The sequence below is a fragment of the Saccopteryx bilineata genome, chromosome 3 (assembly GCF_036850765.1).
Source record: "Saccopteryx bilineata isolate mSacBil1 chromosome 3, mSacBil1_pri_phased_curated, whole genome shotgun sequence".
NCBI lineage: Eukaryota > Metazoa > Chordata > Mammalia > Chiroptera > Emballonuridae > Saccopteryx > Saccopteryx bilineata.
This window is the reverse complement of record NC_089492.1, coordinates 195,418,792-195,441,595: the sequence shown is the minus strand read 5'-3', so window position 1 is coordinate 195,441,595 and position 22,804 is coordinate 195,418,792. Positions and strand designations below refer to the sequence as shown.

Genomic DNA, 22,804 nt, shown 5'->3' with positions numbered 1-22,804 from the left:
AATAAGATGACTTATATTGAGAAGGAAAAGGCAGAACTGTTCTTTAAAGATAAGTACCAGAAAATATGAGATGTAACACAGAGAAATTATTAGAAATCATGAGAAAGTTTAATTAAGTGCACACACGGGATCAAAATCATTGTTTTCATTGACACTATTGATAGCAAAATAGAAACAGTTTTTAAAAACTACATTCCCAATAAGCACAAGGAACTCCATTAAATAATCCCAATCAATATGACATGACATGTGCTAACCTTACATAAGAAAAACTATTAGTGAAGGACATAAAAGAAGTCCTGGGTAAGTAGACATATTGAAAACTCAATGTAAGGGTTTTTTTTTGTTTTGTTTTGTTTTTTAATATTAATATTTTTTTATTAAATTTAATGCAGTGACATTGATAAATCAGGGTACATATGTTGAGAGAAAATATCTCTAGATTATTTTGACATTTGATTGTGCTGTATACCCCTCCCGCAAAGTTAAATTGTCTTCTGTCACCTTCTATCTGGTTTTCTTTGTGCCCCTCCCCTCCCCTAACCCCTCTCTCCTTCTTCACCCTCTCCCCCCTCCCCCAACCCCCCGCCCCTGTTGCCATCACATTCTTGTTCATGTCTCTGAGTCTCATTTTTATGTCCCTTCTATGTATGGATTCATCTCAGTTTTTTCTCTGATTTACTTATTTCACTCCGTATAATGTTATCAAGGTCCATCCATGTTATTGTAAATGATCCGATGTCATCATTTCTTATGGCTGAGTAGTATTCCATAGTATATATGTACCAAAGTTTTTTAATCCACTCGTCCTCTGACGGACACTTGGGCTGTTTCCAGATCTTCGCTATTGTGAACAATGCTGCCACAAACATGCGGGTGCATTTCTCCTTTTGGAGCCGTTCTATGGTGTCCTTGGGGTATATTCCTAAAAGTGGGATAGCTGGGTCAAAAGGCGGTTCGATTTTCAGTTTTTTGAGGAATTTCCATACTGTTTTCCACAGTGGCTGCACCAGTCTGCATTCCCACCAGCAGTGCAGGAGGGTCCCCTTTTCTCCACATCCTCGCCAGCACTTATTCTGTGTTGTTTTGTTGATAAGCGCCATTCTGACTGGTGTAAGGTGATATCTCATTGTGGTTTTAATTTGCATTTCTCTAATGATTAGTGATGTTGAGCATTTTTTCATATGCCTATTGGCCATCTGTATGTCCTCTTTGGAGAAGTGTCTATTCATCTCTTTTGCCCATTTTGGATTTTGTTTGTCTTCCTGGTGTTGAGTTTTACAAGTTCTTTATAAATTTTGGTTATTAACCCCTTATCAGACGTATTGTCAAATATGTTCTCCCATTGTGTAGTTTGTCTTTTTATTCTGTTCTTGTTGTCTTTAGCTGTGCAAAAGCTTTTTAGTTTGATATAGTCCCATTTGTTTATCCTGTCTTTTATTTCACTTCCCCGTGGAGATAAATCAGCAAATATATTGCTCCGAGAGATGTCGGAGAGCTTACTGCCTATGTTTTCTTCTAAGATGCTTATGGTTTCACGGCCTACATTCAAGTCTTTTATCCATTTTGAGTTTATTTTTGTGAGTGGTGTAAGCTGGTGATCTAGTTTCATTTTTTTGCAGGTAGCTGTCCAATTTTCCCAAAACCATTTGTTAAAGAGGCTGTCTTTACTCCATTGTATTTCCTTACCTCCTTTGTCAAATATCAGTTGTCCATAGAACTGTGGGTTTATTTCTGGGTTCTCTGTTCTATTCCATTGATCTATATGCCTGTTCTTATGCCAGTACCAGGCTGTTTTGAGTACAATGGCCTTGTAGTATAACTTGATATCAGGAAGTGTGATACCTCCCACTTTATTCTTCTTTTTTTAAGATTGCTGAGGCTATTCGTGTCCTTTTTTGGTTCCATATAAATTTTTGGAATATGTGTTCTATATCTTTGAAGTATGTCATTGGTATTTTAATTGGTATTGCATTGAATTTATAAATTGCTTTGGGTAATATAGACATTTTAATGCTGTTTATTCTTCCTAACCATGAGCACGGTATATGCTTCCACTTGTTAGTATCTTCCTTGATTTCTTTTATCAATGTTTTGTAATTTTCCGAGTACAAGTCTTTAGTTTCCTTGGTTAAGTTTACTCTTAGGTACTTTATTTTTTTGGTTGTAATTGTGAAGGGGATTGTTTCCTTAATTTCTCTTTCTGACTGTTCATTGTTGGTGTATAAAAATGCTTCTGATTTCTGAGTATTGATTTTATATCCTGCCACTTTGCTGAATTTATTTATCAGGTCCAGTAGTTTTTTGACTGAGACTTTAGGGTTTTCTATATACAATATCATATCATCTGCAAATAATGATAGTTTTACTTCTTCTTTTCCAACTTGAATGCCTTTTATTTCTTCTTGTTGTCTGATTGCTGTGGCTAGGACTTCCAGGACTATGTTAAATAAGAGTGGTGAAAGGGGGCAACCCTGCCTTGTTCCTGATCTTAAGGGTATTGCTTTTAATTTTTGCCCATTGAGTATGATGTTGGCTGTGGGTTTCTCATAGATGGCTTTTATCATGTTGAGGTATGTTCCCTGTATTCCCACTTTGCTGAGAGTTTTGATCATGAATGGGTGCTGGATTTTATCAAATGCTTTTTCTGCATCTATTGAAATTATCATATGGTTTTTCTCCTTCTTTTTGTTTATGTGATGAATCACATTGATTGATTTACGAATATTGTACCAGCCTTGCCTCCCCAGAATAAATCCCACTTGATCATGGTGTATGATTTTTTCCATATATTGTTGGATCCGGTTTGCTAATATTTTGTTGAGGATTTTAGCATCTATATTCATCAGAGATATTGGCCTATAATTTTCTTTCTTTGTGTGGTCTTTGCCTGGTTTTGGAATCAGAATTATGCTCGCCTCATAAAAGGAGTTTGGAAGTCTTCCTTCCTCTTGAATTTTTTGAAATAGTTTGAGAAGGATAGGAGTTAGTTCTTCTTTGAATATTTGGTAGAATTCCGTTGTGAAGCCATCGGGCCCCGGACTTTTCTTTGTTGGGAGTTTTTTGATAACTGTTTCGATCTCCTTTGGTGTAATTGGTCTGTTTAAGTTTTCTGATTCTTCCAGATTGATTTTTGGAAGATTGTACGTTTCAAGGAATTTGTCCATTTCATCTAGGTTGTCTAGTTTTTTGGCATACAGTTCTTCATAGTATTTTCTTACAATATTTTGTATTTCTGTTGTGTCAGTTGTTATTTCTCCTCTCTCATTTCTAATTTTATTTATTTGAGTCCTCTCTCTCTTTTTCTTGGTGAGTCTACTTAAAGGTGCATCAATCTTGTTTACCTTTTCAAAGAACCAGCTCCTAGTTTCATTGATCCTCTGTATTGTTTCTTTAGCCTCTATGTCATTTATTTCTGCTCTGATCTTTATTATTTCCTTCCTTCTACTACATTTGGGCTTTACTTGCTGTTCTTTTTCTAATTCTTTTAGATGCAGGGTTAAGTTGTTTATTTGAGCTTTTTCTAGCTTCTGAAAGTGTGCCTGTAGTGCTATGAACTTCCCTCTCAGCACTGCTTTCGCTGTGTCCCATAAATTTTGAGTTGTTGTATGCTCATTGTCATTCGTTTCTAGGAATTTCTTTATTTCTTCTTTGATCTCATTCTTAATCCATTCATTATTTAACACCCTGCTATTTAGTTTCCATGTGTTTGAGAATTTTTGAGCTTTTCTGCTGTGATTCATTTCTAGTTTCATGCCGTTGTGATCGGAGAAAGTGCTTGATATGATTTCAGTCTTCTTAAATTTGTTGAGAGCACTTTTGTGCCCTAACATGTGGTCTATCCTAGAGAATGTACCATGAGCACTTGAAAAGAATGTATATTCTGCTGCTTTAGGGTGAAAGGTTCTGAAGATATCTATTAAATCGAGTTGATCTAGTGTTTCTAATAAGTCTGCTGTTTCTTTGTTAATTTTCTTTCTTGAGGATCTATCTAGTGATGTTAGTGGGGTATTGAAATCCTCTACTATTATAGTATTGCTGTTGATCTCGCCCTTTAAATCCATCAAAATCTGTTTTATATATTTGGGTGCTCCTATATTAGGTGCATAGATATTTATAATAGTTATATCTTCCTGTTGGATTACTCCCTTTATCATTATGTAGTGGCCTTCTTTATCTCTTACTATATCCTTTGTTTTAAAGTCCAATTTGTCTGATATAAGTATTGCTACCCCAGCTTTTTTTTCATTTCCGTTTGCATGAAACATTTTTTTCCATCCTTTTACCTTCAATCTGTGTGTGTCTTTTGTTCTAAGGTGTGTCTCTTATAGACAACATATGTATGGGTCCTGTTTTCTTATCCACGCAGCTACCCTATGTCTTTTGATTGGATCATTTAATCCATTTACATTTAAGGTTATTATTGATATGTAGTTGTTTATTGCCATTTTCTTCTTTAAAGGTGTATTCCTTTTTCTTTTTTTTTTTTCTGTATTCTTTTCCCACTTTATCTGTTTACACCAGGCTCCTTAATATTTCCTGCAGCATTGGTTTGGTTGTAATGAATTCCTTGAGTTGTTTTTTGTCTGGGAAGCTTTTTATTTCTCCTTCAATTTTAAACGATAGCCTTGCTGGATAAAGTAGTCTTGGTTGTAGGTTCTTGTTCTGCATTACTTTGAATATTTCTTGCCATTCCCTTCTGGCCTCAAGTGTTTCTGTTGAGAAGTCAGATGTCATCCTTATGGGGGCTCCTTTGTAGGTGATAACTTTTTTTTCTCTTGCAGCTTTTAATATTTTCTCTTTATCACTTAGCTTTGGTATTTTAATTATGATGTGTCTTGGTGTAGGTTTCTTTGGGTTTCTCTTTAATGGAGTCCTCTGTGCTTTTCTTGGATTTGTGAGAGTTTCTCTTGCATTAATTTAGGGAAGTTTTCAGCTATGATATGATTGAACAAAGTCTCTATCCCTTGTTCTTTTTCTTCTTCTTCAGGAACCCCTATGATGCGGATGTTATTTCTCTTCATGTTGTCACAGAGCTCTCTAAGAGTTTCCTCTGACTTTTTGAGTCTTTTTTCTCTTTTCTTCTCTGCTTTCATGCCTTCATTCCAGTTGTCTTCTAACTCGCTGATTCGATCCTCTGCTCTATCTATCCTGTTTTTAATTCCTTCCATTGTGGTCTTTATTTCTGATATTGTATTTGTCGTCTCCAACTGATTCTTTTTTATACTTGCTATTTCTTTATTTAGGTTTTCAAACTCCCCCTCCATTGTTGTTCTAAGATCCCTAAGCATCCTTACAATCATTATTTTGAACTCCGCATCTGGAAGTTTGATTATTTCCATATCACTCAGTTTATCTCTCGAAAGTGTCTCTTGTGGTTTCATTTGGATTGCACTCCTTTGTTTTCTCATCTTCTTCTTTTTTTTTTTTTATTTGTAGAGTTGATTGAGTCTAGGCTTGGTGTTGTCTGCCTCCAGTTTTCAGTTGTGTTATTTTTAGGTCTTCGTGGGTTGGTATCAGCTATTATTTGTAATCCACTTTCGGATTTGGGCAGCTTTGAAGTCTTGATTTGTTTGTTTTCTTAACAGGTGATAGTCTTGTTAACTGATCTCAGCAGGGGGCTTCCTTGAAACTGTATCCAGGAATGCTGTGGGTGTAACCTGAGACGCTGAAGGTCTCTTCCTCCAACTAATCTCACTGGGGGCAGGGTTTTTTCTCTCAGCTTCAGTAGGGGGAGGTGTATCTCAGATCTCCATGGAGACCTGAGTTACTGCCCCTCCTCCCCACTTCTTGTTTTCAGCTGTGTCTTGTTGTGCTGATTGGAGCTGGATAGCTGTCCGGAGATCTCTGATCCGGAAGCACTTCAGCTCTGTTTTGTGAAAGGTTCAGTCCCTCCCCCAGCTATGGCCGCCTCCAGCACGAATGAGTCAGCTTTTTTATTTTGTTTCTTGCATACCTTAGCCCCTCACAGTCTGTCCCTCTCCCTGTCTTTTCCACTTGGGAGATAAGCTGGTCTTTTCAACCCACCTTGCTCCCTGGTCGCCAGGTAAGTGGCTGTGAGCAGTAGTTTCTGCTCTTTTTCCTCTGTGAAATCCTCTCTGGGCTCTCAGCCTCACCCCCCTCCTTCCCTTCCTGTAAGCAGAGGAGATTCAGGCACTCCTTACCAGGATTATTGTGGCTTCCTCTTTGCTCCTTGGTTTTTGAGAGCTGTTCTTGCAGTTCAGTGTTGGTTTTTCATGCTGATTTTTTCTAAATTGATTTGTGTTCCAGTTTGGTGTTGAGAGCTGGGTGTCTGTGCATCCGCCTACTCCGCTGCCATCTTCTCTCTCCAATGTAAGGTTTAATTACCACAAAATTAATCAATATGAATTTTGTGAAAATTCCATCAACACCCCAGCAGGATTTTTGAAAGAATTTAATAAGCTGTTTCTAATAGTTGCCTAAAGTTAAATGAACAAAACTAGCCAAGAAAATTTTGAAAAAAGAACAGTAAGAGAATCTTCATCTTGCACATATCAGAGATCTATAATAATTTTTTAAAAATATGGTTTTGGTGCATGAATAGATCAAAAGATCAACAGTACAGAACAGAATCCAGGAAAAGATTCATAAATATATGTGAATTTAGGACGATTGTGTTGGAATTTGAAATCAATAAGGCAAAGATAGTATTGGGATAGTGGTCTTTCCTTAACAGAGTTAAAATTTTAGATCCCTACCTAAAGTCATATGACAAAATAAGTTATAGATGGTATGAATGCTGAAAAGGGGAAAAATAGGGGGAAAAACTAAGAAAGTTAAAGAAGAAAATATAGGTAAATTTTTGTATCATCATTGGGTGGGAAACGTTCTCAAAAATCAGTCTCTGAAGTGAAGATTAGAATGGAGGCTTGACATGGGGTGGTGAACACACAATACAGTGTATAGAAGATATGTTGTAGAATTGTGCAGCTGAAATTTGTATAGTTTTGTTAACCAGTGTCACCCCAATAAATTCAATTCTTTAAAAAATAGAGGTTATATGCAAGGAAGCACTTCAGATTAAATATTTATGCAGGAAGAGAAGGAATCAGGATTGAGTATAGAACTGTGCCGCAGTGCAATCCCAATCTCAGTCCAGCCCACAGAGAGCTCATGAACTGCAATGGGCTCAAGTTAAAGTGAGCACATTGGGCTTTTAGAGTCCCACATCATCCAGGCACTGGGGACAGGGTTTTGACCTTGGGTGAGGCCATGCTCACTGGCTGAAAGTAATTTCCAGAGCAGCCATATGTGTAGTGTGGCATACACACTTGAGGAGCTTGGATCAGTTTCTTCATATAAATTTAGGAAGCAGTTTCTCCAAGGGAAAATTTATGAAGAGATTATTGGAGTGATCTACAGCTTTTACCATTGCAGGTGGTCCTGAAGCTACAACTGATACCTAGTGTCTCCTTCTCTTTCCCATTTCAGATTCCTTTTATCCTTCACTAGCACCTCTGCTAGTCTGATGGCTCATTTGATGAGGTGACCTGGACCCTCATCAGAGGTGATCTGGGCATCTGATCACCATATATGTCTTAGGCCGTGGCTACTATACTTGTCATTGAGCCTCAAAACCGAATAGGGGAGCAGCAAGAACTGCTCAAGTGGAGCATCTTGTAATGCCAGAAAGTAAGAAATTGTTCAAGAAAAAAACCTACAGCAATTGGAGTATGCCAAAGAGACTGAGGAGCCAACTGAAAGCTACCCAAGGTCAAAGCTGGAACACTTTGAGAAAAAATAGTTTTGGATTATAAGCCCAAAGCATAAAATAAATATCTATGAATCCATATTGATATGATTGAATAAATGAATTGGGGAAAAACAAATTACACATTTATGTATTTGGCATACATAAGGAGGGAAAAATAATCCCTCACTCCTTATGTGTGCTCTGTGAATAGTGACTTCTTTCCAGAGTACTATACAGGGGAAAGAAAGAGTAACTTCACAGTGTAGAACCTTGACTAACACTGCTTAAGACAGGTAATCAAGGTCAACATTGACTGTGGTAAGTCACGTTAACCATACAGTATGTGCTCTTGATGTGATGGGATGAAAATAGTACTTTACCTCCATGGTCTTCCTCCTCCAACCCCAATCCAATCTAATTTTGAGAAAAACATCATACAAAACCAATTAGGGGGCACTTTATAAAATACCTGATTAGTACTCCTCAAAATTATCAAGATCATCAAAAACAATGAAAAGTCTAAGAAATAGTCACTGAATAAATGTAATATGGTATCCTGAAAGGGATCCTAGAAAAAGAGAACATGTTCAGGTAAAATTAAGAAAATCCAACTAAAGTATGACAAGTAGATAATAATAATGATGTATCAGTATTGGATTATTAATTGTACAAACATACCATACTAATGTAATATGTTGATTATAACATATTACATATGAGTGTGGAGCACTTGAGAGTAATCAGTACTATCTGCAATCTTCATGTAAAACAAAAGCTATTCTAAAATTAAAAGTTTAGCCTGACCAGGCAGTGGCGCAGTGGATAGAGCATCGGACTGGCATGGGGAGGACTGAGGTTCGAGAACCCGAGGTCGCCAGCTTGGACCCAAGGTCGCTGGCTTGAGCAAGGGGTTACTTGGTCTGCTGTAGCCCCATGGTCAAGGCACCTATGAGAAAGCAATCAATGAACAACTAAGGTGTCACAACGAAAAACTGATGATTGATGCTTCTCATCTCTCTCCATTCCTGTCTGTCTGTCCCTATCTATCCCTCTCTCTGACTCTCTCTCTGTCGCTGTTTCTTAAAAAATAAAAAAATTTAAAATTAAAAAAAGTTTATTTTTAAAATAATTTTTTATTTTTCAATTACAGTTGGCATACAATATTATATTAGTTTTAGGTGTATAACCCAGTGATTAGACATTATATAACTTACTAAGTGATCACCTCATGAATAAATCTAGTACCTGTCTGACATCATACATAATTGTTACAATATTGACTATATCCCCTATGCTGTACTTTACATCCCTGTGACTATTCTGTAAGTACCAATTTCTACTTATTTTTTATTTAATTTAATTTTTATTTATTGGTTTCAGTGAGAGACAAGGGAGAGAAAGAGAGATGAGAATATTGCACTGTTCCTATATGTGCCCTGACTGGGGATCAAATTGACAGCCTTTGCACTTTGGGACAGTGCTCTAACCAACCAAGCTATCCAGCCAGGGTACCAATTTTTACTTCTTAATCCCTTCACCTTTTGCACCCACCCCCCAATACCCCTTCCATCTGGCAACTGTCACAATGTTCTCTCTATCTATGAGTCTGTTTCTGTTCTGCTTATTTGTTTTATTTTGTTTTTAAGATTCTTCATATAAGTGAAATCATATGGCATTTGTCTTCTTCTGCCTGGCTTATTTTAGTCAGCACACTACCCTCTATGTCAGGTGTGGCCAACAGTTTTTATTAGAAAGAAAACTTTTTTCACGGGCTGGACGAAATATTAAAGTAAAAAAATGTTAAATACAAAAATGATTAGTTTAAGTAAACAAAATTTTATTATGTAATTTGTTTATGAATAAATGTGAGTGAAAAAAATTAATATACAATATTAATAAAAATATAATTACATGCCATATAAATATCCAAACTGTATCGCAATCAATCAAAACAATATTTAATAGAATGAGCTTGAAGGGGTTATATCACAAATAAAACAATTATTTCCTTTTACAAATAGCCTGGACACGTTTTCAGTTACCAACTGCAGCTATTGTCTATGCTACAATGCCCCTTGATTCAGCATACTTGACCACAAAAATAACGAATTGTTTGACCTTAGGTGCGCACTGGCAAACTCCGCCTAAAAGAATGTGGGTTTCACATTGCCGCTAAACATCAAACAGTTCATATTGAGTACAGATGAGTACAAAAGTTGTAAATCTTTATAATGGAATTTTTTTAAAAAAGAAGTATCACGAATCAATTCGACCAATTATTGGAAGTTAACCCTAGATTAGTCACAGGCAGAATTCTTTTCTGCATATCACTATCTTCTTAAATATCTCAATTTCCAATAATCAAAGACGCTTCCGCTTCTGAGTAATTGAGATTTAAAATTTTTTTTTTAATTTTTAATTTTTTACAGAGACAGAGGGTGAGTCAGAGAGAGGGATAGACAGGGACAGACAGACAGGAACAGAGAGAGATGAGAAGCATCAATCATTAGTTTTTCATTGTGTGTTGCAACACCTTAGTTGTTCATTGATTGCTTTCTCATATGTGCCTTGACTGTGGGCCTTCAGCAGACTGAGTAACCCCTTGTTTGAAGCAACGACTTTGGGTCCAAGCTGGTGGGCTTTTGCTCAAACCAGACGAGCCTGCGCTCAAGCTGGCGACCTCGGAGTCTCGAACCTGGGTCCTCTGCATCCCATTCCAATGCTTTATCCACTGCGCCACCACCTGGTCAGGCAGTAGTTGAGATTTTAAAGTAGCAGAGAATATTAAAAATTTAGTTGTGGGACGCATAAACTTATTACACGGGCCGGATCCAGCTCGCGGGCCGTATGTTGGCCATGCCTGCTCTAGGTCCAGCCATGTGGTTGCAGATTTTAGTCTTTTTTTATGGCCGAGTCCTATTCCATTGTATGTATGTACCAGTTCTTCTTTATCCATTCATCTATTGATGGACACTTAGGTTTCTTCTGTACCTTACCTATTATAAATAATGCTGAAATGAACATATAGATGCATATTTTTCAATTTAGTGCGGTTTTTTTTAGATTTTATTTATTCATTTTAAAGAGAGGAGAGAGACAGAGAGAGAGAAGAGGGGGAGGAGCAGGAAACATCAACTCCCATATGTGCCTTGACCAGGCAAGCCCAGGGTTTTGAACCAGTGACCTCAGCGTTCCAAGTCGACACTTTTATCTACTGCGCCACCGCAGGTCAGGCTCAATTTAGTCTTTTGTATTGTCTTTATTTGGTTTTGGAACTAGAATAACACTGGCCTTATACAATGAACTTGGGAGTCTTTCCTCCTCTTGAATTTTTTGGAGTAGTTTGAGAAGGACAGGCCATTTGATAATCAAGTAATTATGATTAGTAATTTCAGTCTTTTTCCTAAATTATATCTTGATTTTAAAAAAATGAACAAAGCAGGTAAATATTGAAAGATAACTATTCCTGCCTCAAATTTTAAAAGTTTTACCCAATTTAAATGAAATTTATCTTCCGTTATATTCTCTTCCCTAATAGTCTCAAAACTCTCCTTAATACCCCCAAAAGGGAAAGTTTATTTTTCAGTAGATGGACATTTTTTTTGACAGGTAGATGTATATATTTAAATGTGCTTTTTTTTTCTTTCTTTTTTTTTAAGTGAGAGGAGAGGAGATAGAGAGAGACTCCTGCATGAACCCTGGCTGGGACCCGCCTGGCAACCCCTGTCTAGGGCTGATGCTCGAATTAACTAAGCTATCCTCAGTGCCGAGGGCTAATGCTTGAGCCAGTTGAGCCACTGGCTGTAAGAGAGGAAGAGAGAGAGAAAGAGAGAGAGAAGTTGGAGAAGGAAGAGGAGAGAAGCAGATAGTCACTTCTCATGTGTGCCCTGACTGGGAATCAAACCTGAGGCGTCTGCACATGGGCCGAGGCTCTATCCACTGAGCAAACCGGCCTGGGCCCAAATGTGCTTATTTATATATATATTTTAACGTTAGGAGAATTACCTTGTTAAACATACTTTAGTGGATATTAACAAACCATCAAATAAAAATACACAACAGGCCCAAAGGTGGAAAAAATATATTAATTTATTTCCAAAAAAACAACATGAAACATCATTAAAAACAAAGACATATTCAGTAGTTTTGGGGCATCTCCATGTTGGTGAGACACCCGCTAGCCCAACACTACATTCTTCCAAAATTAAGGTATTAAAAACACAGGAGAGATTACCAGCAATAAACATGTAAACAAATGATTTTTTTGTCCTACGTGAGAAAGATCCAGTGTAAAACATTTCTTCTTCTCAGGTGGTGTCATTGAAATAAGTTGAAAAATGACTTCGCCATTAGCTCTTGGTGTGCTCCTTACCCCTCAGCCCTTTACCGCCCAATACAGTTCCATGTTTTTAAGCAGCAGAAACAAAGAAGGCTTTATTTCAAAGTCATTCCCTTTAAATATGATGAACATTCAATAGGCACAATTACAGAAAGAAAAAAAATGTTAATTACATGCATCGTTAGTTGTGGTAACTATTTTTCATCAGAATAAATAAATATTACGGAACTCCATGGGTTAGAGGAAATCAAAATAGACTTCACATTTTTCTGAGGTGACAGGACTTTTTCTCAATATTAATACTGAGAGTATTCTTAAAACCTATATTTTCTGGTATACTAACTATGGCGCTATTTTACCTTCTCTAATATTCACCCTCAGGAAATGAACTTAAAAGGCCAGTAGAAAAATCACAAATGTCAGACAGAGAACTTGCTTCCTAAGCTTAGTAACCACCTCACTTATTTCATCTGTAAAGCTGGGGTAATAATGAGGGCCTCACGAGATGTTGTGAGGTTTGAATGGGGCAAGCTGGAGACTGCCTTGAACGCAATAGGCTTTTTTAGCTTTGTTCTCCTCTTTCCCTTCTCCTTTTTAAATTATCTCTGATTTAAACCTCAATTTGTAATTACTAAGATCCTGGTTTGGTATCACAATTGACAATCCGGCATATGAATGTATTAAAATACAACGGTTATCTGAGGTTCTCTAGAGCAGTCTTCCCAACATTAGCATTATTGCCAAAGTTTTTACAGTGAAAAAGCTTCTGTCTTCCTTTTTGTGCTTTGTCTCAGCATGTGTCTGGTATATAACAGACACTCAAGAAATATTTACTGACTGCATACTGAATGCAATAGATGAAGACAAAAGATAGATGGCAGAGGTCTTACCCACAGTTGAAAGCTCTTAGAAATCTAGGCATTCTTATCAGCACTGGGCATTGTAAAGCTGCTCAGAGAACACTATGGAGTTGTTAAAGCCTCATAGGATATAACTGGGTCTCTATTTTGCAAGTAAGGTAACTTTGGCAGAGGGTAGAGAGTGGCAACAGAGAAGGGAAGTGATTCATTCTGAGTATAAGAGACTTGAGACTGGGTCCATGCAGTTCCACCTCTCTTCTACTTCTAGGAGTATCTTTATTCTGTGAGAACTTTGCAGTAGTCTCAATAAAAAAGTGAGGAAATAGGGGTCAGAGCACATTCTGATGTAACTGAGAAATGTTCTGTTTTCCCAGGGCCTTTATACTGAAACAGTAGGCAGTGACCTCTGTCTTAAAGCACATCCTGCCTCCTGTTAGTGAATTCATAGTCTATATACTATAGAACTTCAGACAAATTAACTAAAAATGCTAGTGTTAAAACTCAGGAACAGGATCTAGTTCTCAGTTCTAGTAGCTCAAGTTTTAAAGGAGACCAGTGAGTTCCCGAAAAGCTGCTTGTATGTCTATATGCAGTTAAGCAAAGAAGAGTGGTGTCTATTAATATGTGGCTATACAAGGTTCCCTTTTCAAAGGAACCCAGTTCTTATTTTCCTAAGTCGTATTACCTACAATTCTTTTGATTAGGACTTTTTGATGAGAACTTTATATAGATGATAAGTATCTGGTGAAAAGATCTGACGACAGTTAAAATGACCATTGATCAGAATACAAACTGACATATATAGGTGGGCATCCAGAAACAGCCAGTGGCCAAAGTGCCAGGATCTCTCTGTGCAGCCATCCTGTTAGTGTATTTTGCAGTGTCCAGTGGATATTTTAACATACAATAGGGTAGCCAGGTCCTGGAGCCATAAACTTAGTACTGAAACTGTTAACCAATGCAAAAACAAATGTCTCACAAAGGTTCTTCTTCCCAACTGTCATTTCCTTTCCATCAAAAGTTGTAGTATATATCAAAAATACCAACTGGGTTGCACTGCAGTTTCACTTTGATTTAGGGTTCTTTCTCGGAGTCTCAGTTCTAGGCATTCCACAGTAAGGGGGTATGTTGTAAGCTCAAACTTGTTAGCAAAAAGACTTGGCGAATTAACCAACCACTTTAAGTCTCCATTCCCATAGATACAAATGCCATGTACGTAGTGGCCTGCAAAGGAAAGAACAAGAAACAGTCACAACATGCTTGCTTTCAGAAGTCAAGGGTAGTGAATTTGCACCGTAGTAGAGTTACTGCCTGGCCACCAAGTATCGAATCTGTTGTTAAAATGGCACTTATAATCAAGGTTCTAACTAAAGTGGGTGCCTGGGCAGCTGCCCAGTGTGGAAATCACAAATTTACATTCCTTACCCTTTTTTAACATTCATCTGCACAACAGCGTATTCTAAGCACCTGTACTAATGTTCATTCCATCCATAAGTGAAAAAATATTGATGAACTATGCAATTACTGAAAGTGCTCAAAGAGCTAAAAATATTGTCAGAACAACTGCTGTAAGTTTAGCAGAAGTGGAAAGGGGTTTTTCAAAGATGAAAATAATATGTTCAGAGAAGAGAAGTTGTCTGTTTCCAAGACATCAAACACAATGACTATTAGTCTAATAGGCCTACCTCTAAAGGAATGGGATCCTACTCCTATAGGGAAATGATGGTTAAGGATAAATCATGCAGCTGATGATGCTTGAATGAAAGTGAAGAAAACTGCAAGTGAGGACGGCAATCAAGAAGCAAGAGAGAGAGAGAGAGAGAGAGAGAGAAGCAATATAGAAATATCTTAAATAACAGTTTTGTCAGGTATTACTTAATAGATTTTCATTAAAAATTTAAAACTCTTTCCAATAACAATCTAGTTTTGTGTACCTCTTTTATTGTTCTTATTTAAATATTAAATGCATGAAACAATAAACTACTTTTCGGTATATTGTTTCTTTATACTTAAAATGGTCATTAGGGCAGAGAACCAGTTGTTAAATTATTTGAATCCCATCACTGGGTCAGACCTCTTCCTTGAGCTCTGGCTTTGTCTCTCCAAGTGCCTACTTTATATCCTCACTTAAATAAGTAATAAACCTAACTAATGTAACAGGTCAGGACTAATCTTCCCTAAGTTTTCCCATCAAAATCCACAAATATATTCTTTGGGGCCTTGGGTACTACTTCTCCCCTCTCTCACACCTCACACCCAATCTGTCAGCAATTCTGTCAGCTCAACTTTCAAAATATTAATAGAATTCAACTTTTCACCACTTCTACGACTACCATCCTGGTCCAAGCCACCTCCATCTTTCTGTCTTGAGTTGTTGCAATAACAATTGGTTTACACCAGGGGTCTCAAACTCAACTCAGCATGTGGGCCACAGAGCAAGGTCACAGCCGTTCGTCACCGCACTAGGTCTACAAAAGGCAACTGTTACGCAACACTTTTCTCACTGCAGTTGAAAACAAAAAAAAATCAGTACAACAAGCACAATCGTACATGCAGTTTACTCAGTGTCACAAAACGACCAGAAACTGTAGTTCGCATCACAACTGCTGTTAACTAAGCTAATATCTAGCTAGGATGCTAGAGAAATGAAAAATACAAGTAGGCCCTTAGGCTTACTTAATTTTATCCAAAATATTTTGAACTTCGTGGATTAGTCTGCGGGCTGCACAAAATTGTTCGGCGGGCCGCGAGTTTGAGACTCCTGGTTTACACTGCCTCTACCTCTGCCTGTTACTATATTCCCAGTGCAACAGTCACAATGATTGTTTTAAATGTAAACAGACCATGTCTCCTCTGCTCAAACAGCTTCTCATCTCATGTAATATAAAAGCCAAAATCCTAGCAATGGTGTTCAAGACTTCTCAGAGTCTAGCCCCTTGTATCCTGGACTTACCTCCCACCACTTGCTCAACCACTTATAATCCTTAATAACCCTTGCTCATTCATTTAAAACACATGGACTCCTTACTGGTCGCAAGCACACCAGGCATTGTTCTACCTGAGAATACCTATTTTTAATCCCCCCCTGGACACCCCCTCTCACCAGACATCCTTAAGGCTTGGTGAGCCACCAGATCTCTGCTTCAAGACCATCTTCTCAGTGAGGCCTTTTTTGACCTCCTTTCCTGACTAATTTTTCTTTCCACACTTATTGCCAACTGATATATACATATGTAACATATATGCTATATATATATATAACATGCATATATAAAACATATACATATATAAAAATATATCAGTGCCATGAAGGAAAATAATATTTTATTATCTTTCTTAACAGCGAATTGTTTATTGCCTTACTCCCTAGATTAGAATATAAGCTCCAGAAAAGCTAGAATTTGAGACCAGATTGTTTACTTCTGTGTCCTCTGCATCTGGAATGGGGCTGATAAATATTAGGTGTTTAATTAATATTTTTTTAATAAAAGGATGGAGAAGAAGTTGAGAGTTAGTTGATGGGTATCAGGGGGATGGGTGGTGGTTTCAGTTGGGAAAAATGCCCCTGAAACGATAAAGATGGGAATTTTCTGCTCAAATAGGGAATTTAGAAACAAGAATTGTAGGAAGTTGGAGCTCTTTCAGAGGTAGCTTGGTATATGGTAGAACTACTCTGGATGACTGACTTAAAACAGACTAATGGCTTGGAATTTTTCTTTTAATCCTATAGTTATGGAGAGCCTTTGAAGATTTTTGAATAGAAGAATCAAATGACAAAATTCATTTTCGCAAGATTAATTTTGTAGAACTTTGGTGGGGTACATAAAAATCAATCAAGAGATTACAGTAATAACAATGTAAACCAGAAAGCTCATTCAAAGTTAACCAGTGCCATGAGTGGGAAAGGGTATTAGAGACAGAGTACAAAAGGACTGACAGATCTTGATGATTAATTCAATGTGACAAAGAGTACACAACAGAGAGTGTGAAATCACTGGGGAACAATGTCAGAGTTGTGGGAAGTTAAAGAATAACTGAGTGAGACCTTGGCAAGGTGGTTCAGTGGATAGTGTATCAGCCCAGAGTGCCAAGGCCACCAGTTCAACATAGGAGAATCAACCAGGAGTGCACAACTAAATGGAACAACTAAGTGGAACAGTGAGTTGATGCTTCTCTCTCTCTCTTTCTCTCAAATCAATGAAAAAATTTAAAAGAAAAAGAAACTAGGTGAGAATTTTAAGAACAAGTTGGTGATGAGAAGAATGGAATGTGTAGGCAGCATACCCATGCTTAAGAAAATGGAAGTGCGCCTGACTAGGCGTTGGTGCAGTGGACAGAGTGTCGGACTGGGATGCTGAGGACCCAGGTTTGAGATCCCAAGGTCGCCAGCTTGAGCGCAGGCTCATTTGGTTTGAGCAAAGCTCACCAGCTTGGACCCAAGGTCACTGGCTCGAGCAAGGGGTTACTCGGTCTGCTGAAGGCCCACGGTCAAGGCACATATGAGAAAGCAATCAATGAACATCTAAGGTGTTGCAAGAAAATGGAAGTGTGAGGAAGGGCAGCAAGATGGCGATGGAGTAGGCAGACGTACCAACTTCCACCTCTTAAAACCAAAGTGGATTACAACTTAATTTTAAGAACCATCATTTGGAAAAACCAACTTTGGACTAAACTAAAAGGGCTCTTCAACCAAGGAACACTGAAGAAGTCACACTGAGACTGGTAGGAAAAGCAGAAATGTGGAGAGGGCTGTCCAGCTCCCCAGAGCGAAGGGCAGCTGGAGAGACTCACGTGGTGGGAAGTGAGTTTAGCAGAGAGAGGAGGGTCCTGGGCCCCAGGAACAAAGCCTCAGCCTGTAGCCCTAGAGCCTAGAAGAAGTGTATGGACAGTATTTAGCTGGAAAGAAGTCAGGATATTGTTTGTGAGAAAGAGATTTCTCAGACCCAGGATTCTTCTTAAAGGGACTGCACAAAAAACTTCTCTCACAACCACCCATCTGGGGATCCGGGGGACGGGAAAGAGGAGAGGACCAGAGCAGCAGGCAGAGAGTGCAGTCTAGGAGGTATAGGGAGAAACAATTTGAGGGACAGCCACCCTAACACCTGGATTGAGTCATTCCCTAAATCTGAAAAGAATATTTCCCCTGGAAACAGCAATACCAGCAAAGGGAAACAGGACACCAGCCAAACAAGCTCTCCCGCGGCACTCAGAGCAGAGTCACTTAGAAGGAAGGAGCTTTTGGGACTACAGTATGGAGCGTTAAGGTCTGAGCTGCAGTGCCCCCGCCCACACGGCTGAGGGCTGACAGAGGGCGGGTGGCAGTGGGATGCGGAAGTGCGGTTCCGCCGGCAAGGGCAGAAGCTGGCTGGCCACAGCTGAGGCCTGGATGTGAGCTCAGTCCTGCCCGGCGGAGGCGGAGGGGACACGTGAAAGTGGTCAGGCCCAGCTGTGGGCCCGCCTGCGATTCTGCCTGTGGGGGAAGGGCAGGAGCCCTGGAAAGGGCAGAGACCCACCGCTGAGCAAAAGTGCCTGTGCACAGCCTCGCCCAGCCTGCAGAACCCAGGCTTGCTGTCTGACACATGAGCCGGCTCCTCCCGTGGGGATGGGGCAAAGGCTCAGAACAGGTGGAGTCCCATGACTGAGTGTGGGTGCGCAGCCTCACCCGGCAGTGGAGCCAAGGTTTGCAGTTGACCTGAGTGGGCTCCTCCCGCAGGGGAGGGGAGAAAGCCCGGAAACAGGTGGAGACCTGCTACTGAGCAAAGGTGCTCACCCCTGCCTGTGGTGCGGAGGCTTGTGGCCTGGACACAGTGTATCACCCCACCAGTGGGGGTGGGGCCAAGGCTTGTGGACCCAGGCACATGATCACAGCACCACCAATGGAGGAGAGGCAGAAACTGCAGTGACAGCCCAGCAGGCTGGCACCGGCAACGCCCATACCCGAATACCCTAGGCAACAAAGGCAGAGGGGGTGGTGGGCCTGCAGATAGACTGCACATAGAAAACATAGAGGCTACACCCATTGGACTCCAGAGGCCAAAACCTTCTTATACACAGACAAAATGGGGAGGCAGAGAAATGCACCAGAAATGAATCAAAAGAAATCTCCAGAAAAGGAACTCAATGAGTCAGATATAACCAAATTACCAGATGCAGAGTTTAAAATAACGATTGTTAGGATGCTCAAAGATCTTAAAACAACAATAGATGGTCATTATGAACACTTAAATAAAGACATAGAAAATATAAAAAAAGACATTGAAATAATAAAAAAGAATCAGTCAGAAATGACAAATACAATATTAGAAATGAAGAACACAATGGAAGGAATTAAAAGCAGGATGGAGACCTGTGGTGGCGCAGTGGATAAAGCGTCGACCTGGAAATGCTGAGGTCGCCGGTTCGAAACCCTGGGCTTGCCTGGTCAAGGCACATATGGGAGTTGATGCTTCCAGCTCCTTCCCTTTCTCTCTCTCTCTGTCTCTCTCTCCTCTCTCTCTGTCTCTCTCTCTCTCTCTCTCTCTCCTCTCTAAAAATGGATAAATAAATAAATAAATGTATCTTAAAAATCAATAAATAAAATATTAAAAAAAAAAAAGAAAATTAAAAAAAAAAGATTTAAAAAAAAAAAAAAAAGCAGGATGGATAAAGCTGAGGATCAAATCAGCGAGTTAGAGGACATGATAAATGAAGGCATGGAAGCAGAGCAGAAAAAAGAAAAGGGACTCAGAAAGTCTGAGGAAACTCTAAGAGAGCTCTGTGACAACATGAAGAGAAAGAACATTTGCACCATATGGGTTCCCGAAGAAGAAGAGAAAGAACAAGGGATAGAGACTTTGTTCAATCATATCATAGCTGAAAACATCCCTAAATTAATTCAGAAAAACGTCTCACAAGTTCAAGAAGCACAGAGAATTCCATTAAAGAAAAACCCAAGGAAATCTATACCAAGACACATAATTAAAATACCAAAGCTAAGTGATAAAGAGAAAATATTAAAAGCTGCTAGAGAAAAAATGGCTATCAAATACAAAGGAGCACCCATAAGGATGACATCTGACTTCTCAACAGAAACAGTTGAGGCCAGAAGGGAATGGCAAGAAATATTCAAAGTAATGCAGAACAAGAGCCTACAACCAAGACTACTTTATCCAGCGAGGCTATCGTTTAAAATTGAAGGAGAAATTAAAAGCTTCCCAGACAAAAAAAACTCAAGGAATTCACTACAACCAAACCAATGATGCAAGAAATGTTAAGGGGTCTGTTGTAAACAGATCAAAGGGGAAAAAGAATATAGCAAAAGAGGAATACAGCTTTAAAGAATAAAATGGCAATAAACAACTACATATAAATAATAACCTTAACTGTAAATGGATTAAATGATCTGATCAAAAGATATAGGGTAGCTGCTTAGATAAGAAAACAGGACCCATACATATGCTGTCTACAAGAGAAACACCTTAAACAAAAGATGCACATAGACTGAAGGTAAAAGGACGGAAAAAGATATTTCATGCAAATGGAATGAAAAAAAAGCTGAGGTAGCAATACTTACATCAGACAAAATGGACTTTAAAACAAAGGCTATAGTAAGAGATAAAGAAGGTCACTACATAATGATAAAGGGAGCAATCCAACAGGAAGATATAACCATTATGAATATTTAGGCACCTAGGAGCACCTAAATATATAAAACAGACTTTGATGGATAGAAAGCGGCAAGATCAATAGCAATACTATAATAGTAGGAGATTTAAATACCCCACTAACATCACTAGATAGATCCTCAAGAAAGAAAATTAACAAAGAAACAGCAGACTTAAAGGACACACTAGATCAACTGGATTTACTAGATATCTTCAGAACCTTTCACCCTAAAGCAGCAGAATATACATTCTTTTCAAGTGCTTATGGTACATTCTCTAGGATAGACCACATATTAGGGCACAAAAGCGGTCTCAACAAATTTAAGAAGACTGAAATCATATCAAGCATCTTCTCTGATCACAATGGCATGAAAATAGAATCCACCACTACAAAAAAACTGAAAAATACTCAAACACTTGGGAACTAAATAGCATATTAAATAAAGAATGGGTTAACAATAAGATCAAAAGTGAAATTAAAAAATTCCTAGAAACAAACGATAATGAGCATACATCAACTCAAAATTTATGGGACACAGCAAAAGCAGTCCTGAAAGGGAAGTTCATAGCATTACAGGCATACCTCAAGAAGCTAGAAAAAGCTCAAATAAACAACTTGACCCCGCATCTATAAGAACTAGAAAAAGAATAGCAAGTAAAGCCCAGAGTAATAGAAGGAAGGAAATAATAAAGATCAGAGTGGAAATAAATGACATAAAGGCTAAAGAAACAATACAGAGGATCAATAAAACCAGGAGCTGGTTCTTTGAAAAGGTAAACAAGATCAATGAACCTTTTACCAGACTCACTAAGAAAAAAGAGGGAGGACTCAAATAAATAAAATTAGAAATGAGAGTGTAGAAATAACTGACACAACAGAAATAAAAAATATTGTAAGAAAATACTATGAAGAACTGCATGCCAAAAAATTATACAATCTAGATGAAATGGACAAATTTCTTGAAACATATAATCTTCCAAAAATCAATCTGGAAGAATCAGTAAACCTAAACAAGTGGATTAAAACAAATGAGATTGAAACAGTTATCAAAAAACTCCCAAAAGCCTGACCAGGTGGTGGCGCAGTGGATAGAGCGTCAGACTGGGATGCGGAAGGACCCAGGTTCGAGACCCCGACGTCGCCAGCTTGAGCGTGGGCTCATCTGGCTTGAGCAAAGAGCTCACCAGCTTGGACCTAAGATCGCTGGCTCCAGCAGGGGGTTGCCCGGTCTGCTGAAGGCCCACGGTCAAGGCACATGTGAGAAAGCAATCAATGAACAACTAAGAAGTTGCAACGCGCAACGAGAAACTGATGATTGATGCTTCTCATCTCTCTCCGTTCCTGTCTGTCTGTCCCTGTCTATCTCTGCCTCTGTAAAAAAAAAAAAAAAAAAAAAAAAAAAAAAACTCCCAAAAAAGAAAAGTCCTGGGCCTGATGGCTTCACAAGTGAATTTTACCAAATATTCAAAGAAGAACTAACTCCTGTCCTTCTCAAGCCATTTCAAAAAATTCAAGAAGAAGGAGGACTTCCAAGCTCCTTTTATGAGGCGAGCATAATTCTGATTCCAAAACCAGGCAAAGACCACACAAAGAAAGAAAATTATAGGCCAATATCCCTGATGAATTTAGATGCTAAAATCTTCAACAAAATATTAGCAAACTGGATCCAGTAATATATGAAAAAAATCAAACATCATGATCAAGTGGAATTTATTCTGGGGAGGCAAAGCTGGTACAATATTTGCAAATCAATCAATGTGATCATCACATAAACAAAAGAAAGGAGGAAAACGACATGATAATTTCAATAGATGCAGAAAAAGCATTTGATAAAATCCAGCACCCATTTATGATCAAAATTCTCCAGCAAAGTGGGAATACAGGGAACATACTTCAACATGATAAAGGCCATCTATGACAAACCCACAGCCAACATCATACTCAATGGGCAAAATTTAAAAGCAATCCCCTTAAGATCAGGAACAAGGCAGGGGTGCCGCCTTTCACCACTCTTATTCAACATAGTCCTGGAAGTCCTAGCCACAGCAATTAGATAAGAAGAAGAAATAAAAGGCATTCAAATTGGAAAAGAAGAAGTAAAACTATCATTATTTGCAGATGATATGATATTGTATATAGAAAACCCTAAAGTCTCAGTCAAAAAACTACTGGACCTGCTAAATGAATTTAGCAAGGTGGCAGGATATAAAATTAATACTCAGAAGTCAGAGGCATTTTTATACATGA

At 38.6% G+C, this 22,804-nt stretch overlaps 1 protein-coding gene across 4 annotated transcripts in view; it reads right to left on the bottom strand.

Moving 5' to 3' along the window:
- Window positions 1–13,800: 13,800 nt before the first annotated feature.
- Window positions 13,801–22,804, bottom strand: part of GCNT2 (glucosaminyl (N-acetyl) transferase 2 (I blood group)) — a 139,946-nt gene continuing 130,942 nt past the window's right edge. For 3 of the 4 annotated variants that reach the window (XM_066268471.1, XM_066268474.1, XM_066268472.1), the window contains exon 3: window positions 13,801–14,137. In XM_066268471.1, the coding sequence (XP_066124568.1) occupies window positions 13,947–14,137 (191 nt within the window). In that variant the 3' untranslated portion in view covers window positions 13,801–13,946. The remainder of the gene's footprint in view (window positions 14,138–22,804) is intronic. The other variant, XM_066268476.1, reaches the window with a different exon arrangement.